Source organism: Diabrotica virgifera, chromosome 5 (genome assembly GCF_917563875.1).
Source record: "Diabrotica virgifera virgifera chromosome 5, PGI_DIABVI_V3a".
Classification (NCBI taxonomy): domain Eukaryota; kingdom Metazoa; phylum Arthropoda; class Insecta; order Coleoptera; family Chrysomelidae; genus Diabrotica; species Diabrotica virgifera.
Genome location: NC_065447.1, coordinates 126,556,489 through 126,574,740, shown reverse-complemented (window position 1 = coordinate 126,574,740; position 18,252 = coordinate 126,556,489). Strand labels below are relative to the sequence as shown.

General features: G+C 33.9%; 1 protein-coding gene across 1 annotated transcript; it reads left to right on the top strand.

Moving 5' to 3' along the window:
- The first annotated feature begins 9,306 nt into the window (after positions 1-9,306).
- On the top strand, positions 9,307-10,584 carry LOC126885468 (uncharacterized). Its single transcript, XM_050652041.1, has 2 exons — positions 9,307-9,401; positions 10,128-10,584. The coding sequence occupies exons 1-2, from the start codon at positions 9,307-9,309 to the stop codon at positions 10,582-10,584; spliced, it is 552 nt and encodes a 183-aa protein (XP_050507998.1).
- The last annotated feature ends 7,668 nt before the right edge of the window (positions 10,585-18,252 follow it).

Below are 18,252 nucleotides of genomic sequence, written 5' to 3'. Positions count from 1 at the left end.
GAGGTTGAAGAGGGCGAAACACATTTCTAAGAACTGGTGTTTGGATCTTTGATTCTATTCGAAAAATTTTTCCCAGCCAGAAATAGTGGATGTGTGAGTTATTCGTAAGGGGATTTTTCCACATTCTCTATTTCATTTGTTTGATTTCGTACGAGTGGTCGTTAAACCAGTACCTGTGGATCTTTTGATCACTGAGTGTGTTTCAAAGATCTACATCTTTTGTTTTTTCATAAACATTATCTTACTTACTCTAAAGTAATTAGGGAATTAAAACTTGAGACTGTCATTTTCAGGTTGGGCGTAGATTTACGCTCCTGTTATGTCTATGTCTCGGATGTTGTTTTTTGATGGAATGTGTCTAAAGATATTCAACCTCTCATCTTTACCGACGAGCCCACGGAGGTTGAAGAGGGCGAAACACATTTCTAAGAACTGGTGTTTGGATCTTTGATTCTATTCGAAAAATTTTTCCCAGCCAGAAATAGTGGATGTGTGAGTTATTCGTAAGGGGATTTTTCCACATTCTCTATTTCATTTGTTTGATTTCGTACGAGTGGTCGTTAAACCAGTACCTGTGGATCTTTTGATCACTGAGTGTGTTTCAAAGATCTACATCTTTTGTTTTTTCATAAACATTATCTTACTTACTCTAAAGTAATTAGGGAATTAAAACTTGAGACTGTCATTTTCAGGTTGGGCGTAGATTTACGCTCCTGTTATGTCTATGTCTCGGATGTTGTTTTTTGATGGAATGTGTCTAAAGATATTCAACCTCTCATCTTTACCGACGAGCCCACGGAGGTTGAAGAGGGCGAAACACATTTCTAAGAACTGGTGTTTGGATCTTTGATTCTATTCGAAAAATTTTTCCCAGCCAGAAATAGTGGATGTGTGAGTTATTCGTAAGGGGATTTTTCCACATTCTCTATTTCATTTGTTTGATTTCGTACGAGTGGTCGTTAAACCAGTACCTGTGGATCTTTTGATCACTGAGTGTGTTTCAAAGATCTACATCTTTTGTTTTTTCATAAACATTATCTTACTTACTCTAAAGTAATTAGGGAATTAAAACTTGAGGCTGTCATTTTCAGGTTGGGCGTAGATTTACGCTCCTGTTATGTCTATGTCTCGGATGTTGTTTTTTGATGGAATGTGTCTAAAGATATTCAACCTCTCATCTTTACCGACGAGCCCACGGAGGTTGAAGAGGGCGAAACACATTTCTAAGAACTGGTGTTTGGATCTTTGATTCTATTCGAAAAATTTTTCCCAGCCAGAAATAGTGGATGTGTGAGTTATTCGTAAGGGGATTTTTCCACATTCTCTATTTCATTTGTTTGATTTCGTACGAGTGGTCGTTAAACCAGTACCTGTGGATCTTTTGATCACTGAGTGTGTTTCAAAGATCTACATCTTTTGTTTTTTCATAAACATTATCTTACTTACTCTAAAGTAATTAGGGAATTAAAACTTGAGACTGTCATTTTCAGGTTGGGCGTAGATTTACGCTCCTGTTATGTCTATGTCTCGGATGTTGTTTTTTGATGGAATGTGTCTAAAGATATTCAACCTCTCATCTTTACCGACGAGCCCACGGAGGTTGAAGAGGGCGAAACACATTTCTAAGAACTGGTGTTTGGATCTTTGATTCTATTCGAAAAATTTTTCCCAGCCAGAAATAGTGGATGTGTGAGTTATTCGTAAGGGGATTTTTCCACATTCTCTATTTCATTTGTTTGATTTCGTACGAGTGGTCGTTAAACCAGTACCTGTGGATCTTTTGATCACTGAGTGTGTTTCAAAGATCTACATCTTTTGTTTTTTCATAAACATTATCTTACTTACTCTAAAGTAATTAGGGAATTAAAACTTGAGACTGTCATTTTCAGGTTGGGCGTAGATTTACGCTCCTGTTATGTCTATGTCTCGGATGTTGTTTTTTGATGGAATGTGTCTAAAGATATTCAACCTCTCATCTTTACCGACGAGCCCACGGAGGTTGAAGAGGGCGAAACACATTTCTAAGAACTGGTGTTTGGATCTTTGATTCTATTCGAAAAATTTTTCCCAGCCAGATATATATATATATATATATATATATATATATATGCTTTCTGTTGTTTTCCGGGTTTGACTCCGCGTTGAATAATTTTGGTTTTGATAAAAACCATTATTTTGACGACGTTTCGGCAAGATCTCACTTGCCATTGTCAAGTCAGGTTGTTCCGCTTCTCGCTGCTGCTTGAAGTAAACTGTTTACTTCAAGCAGCAGCGAGAAGCGGAACTACCTGACTTGACAATGGCAAGTGAGATCTTGCCGAAACGTCGTCAAAATAATGGTTTTTATCAAAACCAAAATTATTCAACGCGGAGTCAAACCCGGAAAACAACAGAAAGCACATATAGCTCCCGCGGAAACTTCAAGTGTAACATATATATATATATATATATATATATATATATATATATATATATATATATATATATAAATATATAAAATGAATAATTTTGGGGAATGCAGTCAATGTGTTTTGGTCTGATTAGAAGTGAAACACTTTGAACTTTTGTCGAGCTTTCGGACAATTTATTTCCTTTATCAAGACAATCTAAAAATACAAATGTTTAAATTTAGATGAAATCTAGAAAAATAAAAACTTACTGCTCGTGGTTTACAAAATAACTAACATACTTATAAAAAACATAAAAATTCTTTCTAAAAAATATAAATTGTAAACTTAAATTAATTTTGAAATATGTCAAAAGGACATTAATCAAATGTAGTTAGACTACTTTAATAACTCGATAGATTGGGAAAGAAGTAAGTTAACAGTGTATAAAATAATGATATAAAGATGTAAGCAAATTTGAAGTTATAATTATTAGTAAAAAAAAACTGATAGTAATGTAAAACAAGTTGATTTAGAATGTTATAAATATTTTTCTTTTGATACTATTTAGTGAAATTTTAAAAATTAATAAGACCAAATTGTTTATAAAATGCATAAATTAGTAATATCAGATCTCAAAATTAAAGTCAAAGTTAGTAAAAATTACAGTCAAAGTTAGTTAGTCAAAGCCAAAATGTTATTATAAATAATGCTTAGATTATTGATATCAGATCTCTTATTAATACAATTTGATTTTTTTATCCAAACCATTTCTTTAAATTCTCTTTTACGTAAATTTACTTCTCTTTCCAAAATTGTTGCTTCTTGAAAAATGAAAACATTATCCTCATTAATAACATGCTCTGCCAATGCACAAGAAGGGATATTTCTCTTGATATCACTTTTATGAGACGTTAGTCTAAGAGATAGATTACGTGAAGTCTGTCCGATGTAACATTTACCACAAGTACTACAAGGTATGGAGTAAATAACATTAGAACTCTCCATAATTTTTAGCGGAGTCTTAGTTCTGGTATAAAGACTGTTCAAAGTTTTGACATTTTTAGTAGCAATTTTAATGTTTTTGTTTAGTTTAAATAACTTAATTAATTTTGGTGTTAAAGATTGTAGATATGGTAAAGAAAAATAAGATAAGGTAGGTATACTTTCTATCTCTGTTCCTTGTTCATTGATATCTGCCTGCAGTGTTCTATTATAATTAGTGCTAAAAATTAATTTATTTAATAAACCCCTAGGATATCCATTTTCTAGTAAAATTTCTCTTAATTTTGTGAGGTCACTATTAATAAAATCCCTATGTGATAGTTTACATATTCTATTTTTTTTAGACCTAAGATCAAGTTAATTTTCATTATTAATATTTTATTAATAGTAACCTCACAAAATTAAGAGAAATTTTACTAGAAAATGGATATCCTAGGGGTTTATTAAATAAATTAATTTTTAGCACTAATTATAATAGAACACTGCAGGCAGATATCAATGAACAAGGAACAGAGATAGAAAGTATACCTACCTTATCTTATTTTTCTTTACCATATCTACCATCTTTAACACCAAAATTAATTAAGTTATTTAAACTAAACAAAAACATTAAAATTGCTACTAAAAATGTCAAAACTTTGAACAGTCTTTATACCAGAACTAAGACTTCGCTAAAAATTATGGAGAGTTCTAATGTTATTTACTCCATACCTTGTAGTACTTGTGGTAAATGTTACATCGGACAGACTTCACGTAATCTATCTCTTAGACTAACGTCTCATAAAAGTGATATCAAGAGAAATATCCCTTCTTGTGCATTGGCAGAGCATGTTATTAATGAGGATCATGTTTTCATTTTTCAAGAAGCAACAATTTTGGAAAAAGAAGTAAATTTACGTAAAAGAGAATTTAAAAAAATGGTTTGGATAAAAAAATCAAATTGTATTAATAAGAGATCTGATATCAATAATCTAAGCATTATTTATAATAACATTTTGGTTTTGACTAACTAACTTTGACTGTAATTTTTACTAACTTTGACTTTAATTTTGAGAACTGATATTACTAATTTATGCATTTTATAAACAATTTGGTCTTATTAATTTTTAAAATTTCACTAAATAGTATCAAAAGAAAAATATTTATAACATTCTAAATCAACTTGTTTTACATTACTATCAGTTTTTTTTTACTAATAATTATAACTTCAAATTTGCTTACATCTTTATATCATTATTTTATACACTGTTAACTTACTTCTTTCCCAATCTATCGAGTTATTAAAATAGTCTAACTACATTTCATTAATGTCCTTTTGACATATTTCAAAATTAATTTACGTTTACAATTTATATTTTTTAGAAAGAATTTTTATGTTTTTTATAAGTATGTTAGTTATTTTGTAAACCACGAGCAGTAAGTTTTTATTTTTCTAGTTTTCATCTAAATTTAAACATTTGTATTTTTAGATTGTCTTGATAAAGGAAATAAATTGTCCGAAAGCTCGACAAAAGTTCAAAGTGTTTCACTTCTAATCAGCCCAAAACACATCGACTCCATTCCCCAAAATTATTCATTTTGTATTATTAACAGTCACTACATATTAATAATTATATATATATATATATATATATATATATATATATATATATATATATATATATATATATATATATATATATAATAGATGAAATAGAGAAGGTGGAAAAATCCCCTTACGAATATATATATATATATATATATATATATATATATATATATATATACAGGGTGTTTCATTAATAATTGTCCATATAGTAACTGGAGAACTCTTAGCACAAAATACGAAGATTTAACCTAAAACACTTAAATAAAATGTGGTTCCTTACTGAGTTACAGGGTGTTTTATCTAAAATTTTCAAAATTATTTTTGCTCAGCATTTTAAAACCGTTCGACGTATCCTTTTCATACTTGGCAGAAGGTATAGGTACTGTACAAACTACTAAATTATGTTAAACAAAGGTTTATGGCTATTACCAGAGGCGTACGACGGGGGAAAGTGAATGGTTGACCCTTTCCAAATTCTACGCCACTGGCGAAATTGGTATTTTCGTTCAATTTTTGGATTCTCTAATACTTTTATGAAAATAATATACTCTCCATTTGTAACTATAAAGTCATTAGTTTTCGAGATATTTGAAGTTAAAAATGAAACGACACGGTTATTTTGATCAGTGTATTGTGTCGCTTCATTTTTAGTTTCAAATATCTCCAAAACTAATCATTTTATCGTTACGAATGAAGAGTATATTATTTACATAAAAAATATTGCAAAATCAAAATATTACATTAAAATAGCAATTTCATCAGTGGCGTAGATTTTTAGAAGGGTCAACCAGCCACTATCCCCTGTCGTACTCCTCTGGTAGTAGCTAGAAACGTTTATTTATCTTAATTTAGTAGGTTGTACAGTACCTACACTTTCTGACAAGTATAATAAGGATACGCCAAATAGTTTTAAAGTACTTCGTACAAATAATTTTTAAATTTTAATCATATGAATCATATCATAAATTTTAATCAAAATAACTGTGCCGTTTCATATTAAACTTCAAATATCTCGAAAACTAATGACTTTATCGTTACCAATGAAGGGTATATTATTTACGTAGAACGTATTGGAGAATCTAAAAATGGCACTAAAATAGTAATTCCTGCAGTGGCGTAGAATTTGAGAAGGGTCAACCATTCACCATCCCCTGTCGTACGCCCCTGGTAGTAGCTAGAAACATTTGTTTATCATAATTTAGTAGGGTGTCTAGTAGTCGCACTTTCTGCCAAGTATGAAAAGGATTCGTCGAATAGTTTTAAAATGCTGAGCAAAAATAATTTTTAAATTTTTAGATAAAACACCCTGTAACTCAATAAGGAACCACATTTTATTTAAGAGTTTTAGGTTAAATCTTCTTATTTTGTGCTAAGGTATCTCCAGTTACTATATGGACAATTATTAATGAGACACCCTGTATATGCTTTCTGTTGTTTTCCGGGTTTGACTCCGCGTTGAATAATTTTGGTTTTGAGAAAAACCATTATTTTGACGACGTTTCGGCAAGATCTCACTTGCCATTGTCAAGTCAGGTAGTTCCGCTTCTCGCTGCTGCTTGAAGTAAACTAGTTTTAGTTGAAGTTAAACTGCTAGTAGCAGCAGCGAGAAGCGGAACTACCTGACTTGACAATGGCAGTGAGATCTTGCCGAAACGTCGTCAAAATAATGACGACGAATTTTTTTAATGATAAAAAATACTATATATATATATATATATATATATATATATATATATATATATATATATATATATATATATATATATATATATATATATGAAACTTAAAGCTAAAATCAATATCAACAAAAGAATTAGTATTAAAATTAAACTCACCAGGCTTCCGGGTTGAACCGCGTCGTTGGTTTCTAGGCCGAGCTTTCGACGTCCTCTCTGACGTCATCTTCAGGGCTTCCGGGGTCTCAGTCTCCTGAGACTCCAGACACTACACTCACTACTCACTACTTCACTACTCACTGCAATTCTGTTGTTGCTGACGTTGGGGCGGTCATTTATACCGTGGACTGATGTGACTGACGTGGCTGTCGATGACGTGGCGGAGTGGGAATTAGCGCGAAGACTATTTGGAGTGGCGCGAAGATTTTTGACGGCGGGAATTGTATTTGTAGATGGAGCGGACGATGTTTTCTTTAGGAGGGGTCTCCAAGTCGAAGGTAAACGGATGCCGTCATCTCTTTTATTGAGACAATTTGGCCGTTTTTCGATTTCTATGGCTTCTCGGATAATCGTTTGTTTATAGAAGCGGATGGGGGCTATGGTTCTGGAGTGTTCAAAGTCAATTTTGTGACCTGTATGAAGATGGTGTTGGCCTAGGGCTGAAACTGAATCGGAATTGCGAACAGATATGAAATGTTCATAAATCCTATTTTGGATTCTACGATTGGTTTGTCCTATGTAAGATCGGGGGCAGTCTGCACAAGGAATTTCATAAACTCCGTATTGTTCATTTGGAATGTTGTCTTTGACGAATCGGACAAGAAATGAAAGTTTTTGTTGGGGGGTAAATACTGTTTTTATTCCTCGTGGTTTAAGAATTCTGTCGATTTTGTCAGTAACACCTTTGATATAGGGAAGAAAAGCTTTCGTATGATCAGGATCTGACTCTTTGGGTTGTGATTGAGCGGGAGATTGAAGTTTATTGATGCTTCTATCGATGTGATTTTCGCAGTAACCGTTTTGGATAAGGGCTTGTTTTAAAGAAGAGAGTTCAGTAGATCTACTTGCATCATCGGAAAGACGGATTGATCTGGAGACAAGAGTATTAATGACTGAATTAATTTGAGAGGTGGGTGATGAGAGTTGCCATGCAAGTAGCGGTTGGTATGGGTGGGTTTTCGATAAACAGAGTGATGAAAACCTTGTGATTGGTTCTTCTTAATAAGAACGTCGAGAAACGGTAAGGATGAGTCAGTCTCCATCTTGAACTGGATACTGGGATGTATACCATTCAGATGGGTCTGAAAAGACGCTAAAGCATCCCTGCCGTGGGGCCAAATGACGAATGTATCGTCAACATATCGTAGCCAACATGTGGGTTTGAGCGTAGATGTGGATAGTGCTCGGGTCTCAAAATCTTCCATAAAGATATTAGCAATTACTGGAGAGAGTGGTGAGCCCATTGGGGCACCATTTATTTGTCTGTAGAATTGATTTTGGAAGATGAAATAAGTGTTGGACATGCAATGTTTAATGAGAGATAAGTGGTCTTGCTGGATACTGTGTTTCGTTTCCAGAATATTTAGGGTGTCATCTATAGGAATGTTAGTAAAAAGTGAAACGATGTCGAAACTTACTAGAATGTCTGAAGGTGAGATAGGATATTGTTTGAGAAGTTCGATGCAATGAAAAGAATTTTTGACGAAAGATGAGGCATTTTCGGCGAAAGGTTGAAGAGTTTTGGCTAGATATTTTGCCAAAGGTTGTGTCGGACAGTTGTATGCACTGACAATGGGGCGTATAGGAAGATCGGGTTTATGAATTTTGGGTAGGCCATATATTTGAGGTGTTCTAGAAGACTTTTCACGAGGAATTAAAGTTTGTTTTACGGCAAGAGGAAGAGAAGTTTTATTGATGATGGTTTTTGTTGTTTTTTCCAAATAGGTTGTGGGATTATTAGAAACTGGCTTGTAGTCGGGGGTGTTAATGAGATTTGAGAGCTTATCGATGTAAAGTGTTTAGGATGACAGTGGCGTTTCCTTTATCGGCAGGAAGAATGACTAGATCTGGATTTGCTTGAAGTTCTTTCAGGACTTTTCTCTCAGATTGACTAATGTTTGGAGTAGGGGGCTTTGAGTTCCTAAGAACTCTAGCGACGTCTTGTCTAACTATTTCAGCATCTTCAGAAGGTAAATGAGAGATAGCTTCCTCAGTTTGACAGATGATTGTCTCAATTGGGATGTGGCTTGGGGTAACAGAATAATCGAAACCTTTTGCTAAAGCTTGAGTGGCAATAGTAGAAATGGGGGTATCAGAAAAGTTGTGAACCACTGTGGTGGGTTTTAAAGTTCTGGGTGTTGGAAGTTGTTGGGTAATTAGATTAGCTAATTTGCGCTTTTGAGTTTCAGTCTTAGACTCGAAAGTATTTAGGGCTGTTTGTATGTTTATACGGTCGAAACTGTCCCATAATATAGGACGTACATGAAAAGAATGAATAGATGACCAGGTATTAAAAATATGGGTGTTTGTGACTTCTAGTTTTCGTCTAGTGGAATGAATTGCTTCACGAAGAAGCGCGAAACTGGATTTTCTAAGAATTTGGGAGATAGAAGAAGAAGAAGTATGGTGTTTGAGTTTTAGACATTTGGGAATGACTTTATGGTCTCGACAGGCTTTAAGGAAGGTTAGATCGCAAAGAAGACGAGTTTTGCGCAACAACAGATTGCTGTATGATTTAGTGAGATGGTAAAATTCCTCCCCGTAGAGGCGAATAAAATGTTCGGAAATGTTTCCGCGGTTAATACAATGAAACTTAAAGCTAAAATCAATATCAACAAAAGAATTAACATTAAAATTAAACTCACCAGGCTTCCGGGTTGAACCGCGTCGTTGGTTTCTAGGCCGAGCTTTCGACGTCCTCTCTGACGTCATCTTCAGGGCTTCCGGGGTCTCAGTCTCCTGAGGCTCCAGACACAACACTCATTACTCACTACTTCATTACTCACTGCAATACTGTTGTTGCTGACGCTGGGGCGGTCATTTATACCGTGGACTGATGTGACTGACGTGGCTGTCGATTACGTGGCGGAGTGGGAATTAGCGCGAAGACTATTTGGAGTGGCGCGAAGATTTTTGACGGCGGGAATTGTATTTGTAGATGGAGCGGACGATGTTTTCTTTAGGAGGGGTCTCCAAGTCGAAGGTAAACGGATGCCGTCATCTCTTTTATTGACACAGTTTGGCCGTTTTTCGATTTCTATGGCCTCTTGGATAATCCTTTGTTTATAGAAGCGGATGGGGGCTATGGTTCTGGAGTGTTCAAAGTCAATTTTGTGACCTGTATGAAGATGGTGTTGGCCTAGGGCTGAAACTGAATCGGAATTCCTATTTTGGATTCTACGGATTCACCCATATTTTTAATACCTGGTCATCTATTTATTCTTTTCATGTACATCCTATATTATGGGACAGTTTCGACCGTATAAACACACAAACAGCCCTAAATACTTTCGAGTCTAAGACTGAAACTCAAAAGCGCAAATTAGCTCATCTAATTACCCAACAACTTCCAAAACCCAGAACTTTGAAACCCACCACAGTGGTTCACAACTTTTCTGATACCCCCATTTCTACTATTGCCACTCAAGCTTTAGCAAAAGGTTTCGATTATTCTGTTACCCCAAGCCACATCCCAATTGAGACAATCATCTGTCAAACTGAGGAAGCTATCTCTCATTTACCTTCTGAAGATGCTGAAATAGTTAGACAAGACGTCGCTAGAGTTCTTAGGAACTCAAAGCCCCCTACTCCAAACATTAGTCAATCTGAGAGAAAAGTCCTGAAAGAACTTCAAGCAAATCCAGATCTAGTCATTCTTCCTGCCGATAAAGGAAACGCCACTGTCATCCTAAACACTTTACATCGATAAGCTCTCAAATCTCATTAACACCCCCGACTACAAGCCAGTTTCTAATAATCCCACAACTTATTTGGAAGAAACAACAAAAACCATCATCAATAAAACTTCTCTTTCTCTTGCCGTAAAACAAACTTTAATTCCTCGTGAAAAGTCTTCTAGAACACCTCAAATATATGGCCTACCCAAAATTCATAAACCCGATCTTCCTCTACGGCCCATTGTCAGTGCATACAACTGTCCGACACAACCTTTGGCAAAATATCTAGCCAAAACTCTGCAACCTTTCGCCGAAAATGCCTCATCTTTCGTCAAAAATTCTTTTCATTGCATCGAACTTCTCAAACAATATCCTATCTCACCCTCAGACATTCTAGTAAGTTTCGACATCGTTTCACTTTTTACTAACATTCCTATAGATGACAACCTAAATATTCTGGAAACGAAACACAGTATCGAGCAAGACCACTTATCTCTCATTAAACATTGCATGTCCAACACTTATTTCATCTTCCAAAATCAATTCTACAGACATATAAATGGTGCCCCAATGGGCTCACCACTCTCTCCAGTAATTGCTAATATCTTTATGGAAGATTTTGAGACCCGAGCACTATCCACATCTACGCTCAAACCCACATGTTGGCTACGATATGTTGACGATACATTCGTCACTTGGCCCCACGGCAGGGATGCTTTAGCGTCTTTTCAGACCCATCTGAATGGTATACATCCCAGTATCCAGTTCAAGATGGAGACTGACTCATCCTTACCGTTTCTCGACGTTCTTATTAAGAAGAACCAATCACAAGGTTTTCATCACTCTGTTTATCGAAAACCCACCCATACCAAACGCTACTTGCATGGCAACTCTCATCACCCACCTTCTCAAATTAATTCAGTCATTAATACTCTTGTCTCCAGATCAATCCGTCTTTCCGATGATGCAAGTAGATCTACTGAACTCTCTTCTTTAAAACAAGCCCTCATCCAAAACGGTTACCGCGAAAATCACATCGATAGGAGCATCCATAAACTTCAATCTCCCGCTCAATCACAACCCAAAGAGTCAGATCCTGATCATACGAAAGCTTTTCTTCCCTATATCAAAGGTGTTACTGACAAAATCGACAGAATTCTTAAACCACGAGGAATAAAAACAGTATTTACCCCCCAACAAAAACTTTCATCTCTTGTCCGATCCGTCAAAGACAACATTCCAAATGAACAACACGGAGTTTATGAAATTCCTTGTGCAGACTGCACCGATCTTACATAGGACAAACCAATCGTAGAATCCAAAATAGGATTTATGAACATTCCATATCTGTTCGCAATTCCGATTCAGTTTCAGCCCTAGGCCAACACCCATCTTCATACAGGTCACAAAATTGACTTTGAATACTCCAGAACCATAGCCCCCATCCGCTTCTATAAACAAACGATTATCCGAGAAGCCATAGAAATCGAAAAACGGCCAAATTGTCTCAATAAAAGAGATGACGGCATCCGTTTACCTTCGACTTGGAGACCCCTCCTAAAGAAAACATCGTCCGCTCCATCTACAAATACAATTCCCGCCGTCAAAAATCTTCGCGCCCCTCCAAATAGTCTTCGCGCTAATTCCCACTCCGCCACGTCATCGACAGCCACGTCAGTCACTTCAGTCCACGGTATAAATGACCGCCCCAGCGTCAGCAACAACAGTATTGCAGTGAGTAGTGAAGTAGTGAGTAGTGAGTGTAATGTCTTGAGCCTCAGGAGACTGAGACCCCGGAAGCCCTAAAGATGACGTCAGAGAGGACGTCGAAAGCTCGGCCTAGAAACCAACGACGCGGTTCAACCCGGAAGCCTGGTGAGTTTAATTTTAATATTAATTCTTTTGTTGATATTGATTTTAGCTTTAAGTTTCATTGTATTAACCGCGGAAACCTTTCCGAACATTATAATATATATATATATATATATATATATATATATATATATATATATATATATATATATATATATATATATATATATATATATATATATATATATATATATAATGAATAATTTTGGGGAATGCAGTCAATGTGTTTTGGGCTGATTAGAAGTGAAACACTTTGAACTTTTGTCGAGCTTTCGGACAATTTATTTCCTTTATCAAGACAATCTAAAAATACAAATGTTTAAATTCAGATGAAAACTAGAAAAATAAAAACTTACTGCTCGTGGTTTACACAATAACCAACATACTTATAAAAAACATAAAAATTCTTTCTAAAAAATATAAATTGTAAACGTAAATTAATTTTGAAATATGTCAAAACGACATTAATCAAATGTAGTTAGACTACTTTAATAACTCGATAGATTGGGAAAGAAGTTAGTTAACAGTGTATAAAATAATGATATAAAGATGTAAGCAAATTTGAAGTTATAAACATTAGTAAAAAAAAAACTGATAGTAATGTAAAATGTAACATCTTTGATGTAACATCTTTGTTTACTAAGTTACCATTACATATGGTACTAGTAAGTGTTGAGAGACATTGGAATTTAATATCAAAAAATTGTAAACTTAATTTACAAACGTTTAAAAGTGTTTTGGAATTCATATTTAACTCAAATATTTTGATTTTTCAAGATTTTATTTACAAACAAGCCCATGGGACACCGATGGGTTCAAAAATTTCCCCGATAGTTAGTAATTTTGTTTTGGATGACCTAATTAGTGATGTAAGAAGTAAAATTAATTTTCCAATCCCTTTTATAAAGAGGTTTGTAGATGATTTAATTTTGGCTTTACCATCGGAAAAAATTGAGTATACATTGTCTATTTTTAATAATTGGAATGAAAATATCCAATTTACTTACGAAAGAGAGGTAAACAGTTGCTTACCTTTCTTAGATTTGCTGATTCACAGAGATTCTAATAATATCCTCAAAGCTTAATGGTACAGAAAACCTCTTTGTAGTAATCGATATATTCATTACCTTTCACATCATCCTTATAAAATGAAAATTAACTTGATCTTAGGTCTGAAAAACAGAATATGTAAACTATTACATAGGGATTTTATTAATAGTGACCTCACAAAATTAAGAAAAATTTTACTAGAAAATGGATATCTTAGGGGTTTATTAAATAAATTAATTTTTAGCACTAATTATAATAGAACACTGCAGGCAGATATCAATGAACAAGGAACAGAGATAGAAAGTATACCTACCTTATCTTATTTTTCTTTACCATATCTACCATCTTTAACGCCAAAATTAATTAAGTTATTTAAACAAAACAAAAACATTAAAATTGCTACTAAAAATGTTAAAACTTTGAACAGTCTTTATACCAGAACTAAGACTCCGCTAAAAATTATGGAGAGTTCTAATGTTATTTACTCCATACCTTGTAGTACTTGCGGTAAATGTTACATCGGACAGACTTTACGTAACCTATCTCTTAGACTAACGTCTCATAAAAGTGATATCAAGAGAAATATCCCTTCTTGTGCATTGGCAGAACATGTTATTAATGAGGATCATGTTTTCATTTTTCAAGAAGCAACAATTTTGGAAAGAGAAGTAAATTTACGTTAAAGAGAATTTAAAGAAATGGTTTGGATAAAAAAATCAAATTGTATTAATAAGAGATCTGATATCAATAATCTCAGCATTATTTATAATAACATTTTGGCTTTGACTAACTAACTTTGACTATAATTTTTACTAACTATGACTTTAATTTTGAGATCTGATATTACTAATTTATGCATTTTATAAACAATTTGGTCTTATTAATTTTTAAAATTTCACTAAATAGTATCAAAAGAAAAATATTTATAACATTCTAAATCAACTTGTTTTACATTACTATCAGTTTTTTTTTTACTAATGTTTATAACTTCAAATTTGCTTATATCTTTATATCATTATTTTATACACTGTTAACTATCTTCTTTCCCAATCTATCGAGTTATTAAAGTAGTCTAACTACATTTGATTAATGTCCTTTTGACATATTTCAAAATTAATTTACGTTTACAATTTATATTTTTTAGAAAGAATTTTTATGTTTTTTTATAAGTATGTTAGTTATTTTGTAAACCACGAGCAGTAAGTTTTTATTTTTCTAGTTTTCATCTGAATTTAAACATTTGTATTTTTAGATTGTCTTGATAAAGGAAATAAATTGTCCGAAAGCTCGACAAAAGTTCAAAGTGTTTCACTTCTAATCAGCCCAAAACACATTGACTGCATTCCCCAAAATTATTCATTTTGTATTATTAACAGTCACTACATATTAATAATTATATGTATATATATATATATATATATATATATATATATATATATATATATATATATATATATATATATATATATATAAAATGATGTTGGATAATCGAGTACAAATATAAAAATAAATAAGCAAAATCATTGGCTAATACTCGTAAAGTGAATGTGAATTTAGTTGGAAATATATAAAATGATGAAGGGTCATCATTCCATACATTTCTGTGCAACTATATACACCGGTGTTTCGGCCTATTTGGGCTTCGTCAGTATAGTGTAGCTAGTTAAAAAAGTTGTTTGTTAACTTGTAAAAGGATTACTACAGGCGCAAGGTTACCAATTTTGGTCAGGTTGTTAGAAGACCCGCAGTCGCAAGGCTACAACTAACATTGCCAAGGAGGTAAAGCTACCTGAGGAAATGAAAAGCCATAACATTATTAAATAAAATGATGTTGGATAATCGAGTACTGACGAAGCCCAAATAGGCCGAAACACCGGTGTATATAGTTGCACAGAAATGTATGGAATGAGGACCCTTCATCATTTTATATATTTCCAACTAAATTCACATTCACTTTACGAGTATTAGCCAATGATTTTGCTTATTTATTTTTATATTTGTACTCGATTATCCAACATCATTTTATTTAATAATGTTATGGCTTTTCATTTCCTCAGGTAGCTTTACCTCCTTGGCAATGTTAGTTGTAGCCTTGCGACTGCGGGTCTTCTAACAACCTGACCAAAATTGGTAACCTTGCTCCTGTAGTAATCCTTTTACAAGTTAACAAACAACTTTTTTAACTTGCTACACTATACTGACGAAGCCCAAATAGGCCGAAACACCGGTGTATATAGTTGCACAGAAATGTATGGAATGATGACCCTTCATCATTTTATATATTTCCAACTAAATTCACATTCACTTTACGAGTATTAGCCAATGATTTTGCTTATTTATTTTTATATTTGTACTCGATTATCCAACATCATTTTATTTAATAATGTTATGGCTTTTCATTTCCTCAGGTAGCTTTACCTCCTTGGCAATGTTAGTTGTAGCCTTGCGACTGCGGGTCTTCTAACAACCTGACCAAAATTGGTAACCTTGCTCCTGTAGTAATCCTTTTACAAGTTAACAAACAACTTTTTTAACTTGCTACACTATACTGACGAAACCCAAATAGGCCGAAACACCGGTGTATATAGTTGCACAGAAATGTATGGAATGATGACCCTTCATCATTTTATATATTTCCAACTAAATTCACATTCACTTTACGAGTATTAGCCAATGATTTTGCTTATTTATTTTTATATTTATACTCGATTATCCAACATAATTTTATTTAATAATGTGTAACAAAATGAAGAAAACTTCTGTTGGAGTGAAAGTAAAAAGAAAGATATAGGTACTCCAACAGAAGTAAGGAAAAAAAATGATAAGACTAGGGGTTTGCTAATGGGACATAGATGTAGAGAGATGGGCTGTAAAGAAGGGGTGAAGTGGCTTCTACGTTGAGAAGCCGCAATAGGAAAAATACTAAATACTACTTTGCAGTAGTACTGAAGAAAGGGGAATGAGAAGGGATAGAAGTAGAAGTGGGAAGAGACAGAGGCAAACTGAATAGAGTTGGCTAGCTAGAGATGCAAGAGAGCAACTTGACACTCAAGGATGGATACGGCTCGTTTGCATGCCTGTCGAAGAACAGTAGCTCTATATAGATAGTAATGATGACTAAAAGATGAAATAATAAAATAAGAATAATGTACTGAAACTGAATGAAGATGGATAATTGCTAAAGACGAACAAGATAAATAAATCTAACAAATCATGGGCGCCATGAAAATGATCTTCGATCATTTTCCCAGGTATCTTATACTGCTGTCAAATATTAAATATATCAAACCTGTAATAATGAACATAAAGGAATAATAAAAATAAATGATATACAAAATAAATAAACATATTTATTAAAAATAACTACCAGATTTTTAACAATCTCTGAGTTAAGCAAGTTCATATTATGCTGTGACTCTAAAATGACATAAGTTATACAAGAAGATATATATATATTTTAAAGATAACAACAATAATGTTATCTGTTACAAACTTAAATATAAGTACCTCTTACTAACATATAGGGTACAAAATTACATAAATCTTCTACCAAATGGTTATAGTACGCCCACTACGTACAACTAAAGGAAACCGACGAAGATGAAAATAATACAAATAAATAGGCCCAAGCCTCACTAAGAGAAAATACAATACTGAATAAAGCAAAATTAAATATACAAATGAATAAACGTTATAGAAGTGAAGTTAAGAAAAATACCGACAAAATGACCTAAATTAACCGAGCAAATGCAATGAAATAAAGTAACGACGAAGTAACCGAACAAACGAAATAAAGCGAATAAATACAATATTTGGGAAACAAGCAAGTAATGTTACAAAATAAATTTACCCGAATTACATAAACCAATATCAAAGCAATAATAAAGTATTAAAAACCTAATTTTCTCTAGGCTTATTCCTGTGCACAAGAAGTTACCGTAGATACAAAGTTTGGGAACCAAATAATCTAATATACAAATACATATGTCAAAAAAAACAGAGGTAACCTAAATCTGGAAAAAAAACATAGTGTATTTAACAGATAGTCTGAAATATAAAAAAAACCAATAGTTACTAAAACTCCTCACTAAATGTTCCCAAACGAGGTTGCGGTTGCATCCTAGAAAATGAGCATCACTATGATGCACCTCCATGCCCCCCCGTAGGCCCAGGTGGCAGGACGAAAAGGAGCTGGAATGTCCCCCAAAAAGCTTGTTCCCAAAACATACTCCCAGTTTGACTTGGCGGTAGCTGCAATAAGGTCAAGGTGGCTTCCCTAGGTAGTCAAGGTGGGTACGACATCACATGAGGGTTAGTTTTCTTCCAAACGGCGGTTAATTTTTTATTCCTCTTCCACTGATGGTACTCCCATCCTTACTCCAGGAAACCCGTACTCCAGGAAACAAGTGGTGGTAACTTTTTACTATACTTCCAAACTTAGTTGAAATAAAAATTAATTTCGAAGAAATTAACCGCCATTTACGGTACTAACCACCAACACCAACCTGTCAACCTCGCAGCCACCGGCCAAGTGCCTCTCATTCCTCCCACAGTCAGCGAGGAAAACGTCAAACTCTCACGGAACACGAATTAAACGACAAGGAACGGTTCAACAACTATGTTCCGTACAGTGTGACGTCACATGAGAAGTCCTTTACGATAAATTAAAGAATTTAAATGGGAGGTCAAGAGAAAATAATTATTTTTTTAAAAATAATTACAGCGCTAAAAATGATAATATAACGGGTGGACCGTTACAATCCCCTCCTACTCGGGAA

Excerpts from the sequence above, each read along its gene's own strand:
- LOC126885468 (XM_050652041.1), top strand. The coding sequence starts at position 9,307 with ATGACTTTATGGTCTCGACAGGCTTTAAGGAAGGTTAGATCGCAAAGA. Across the intron at positions 9,402-10,127 it reads CTGTATGATTTAGTGAGATG|TTTCGACCGTATAAACACAC; the intron begins GTAAAATTCCTC and ends ATTATGGGACAG.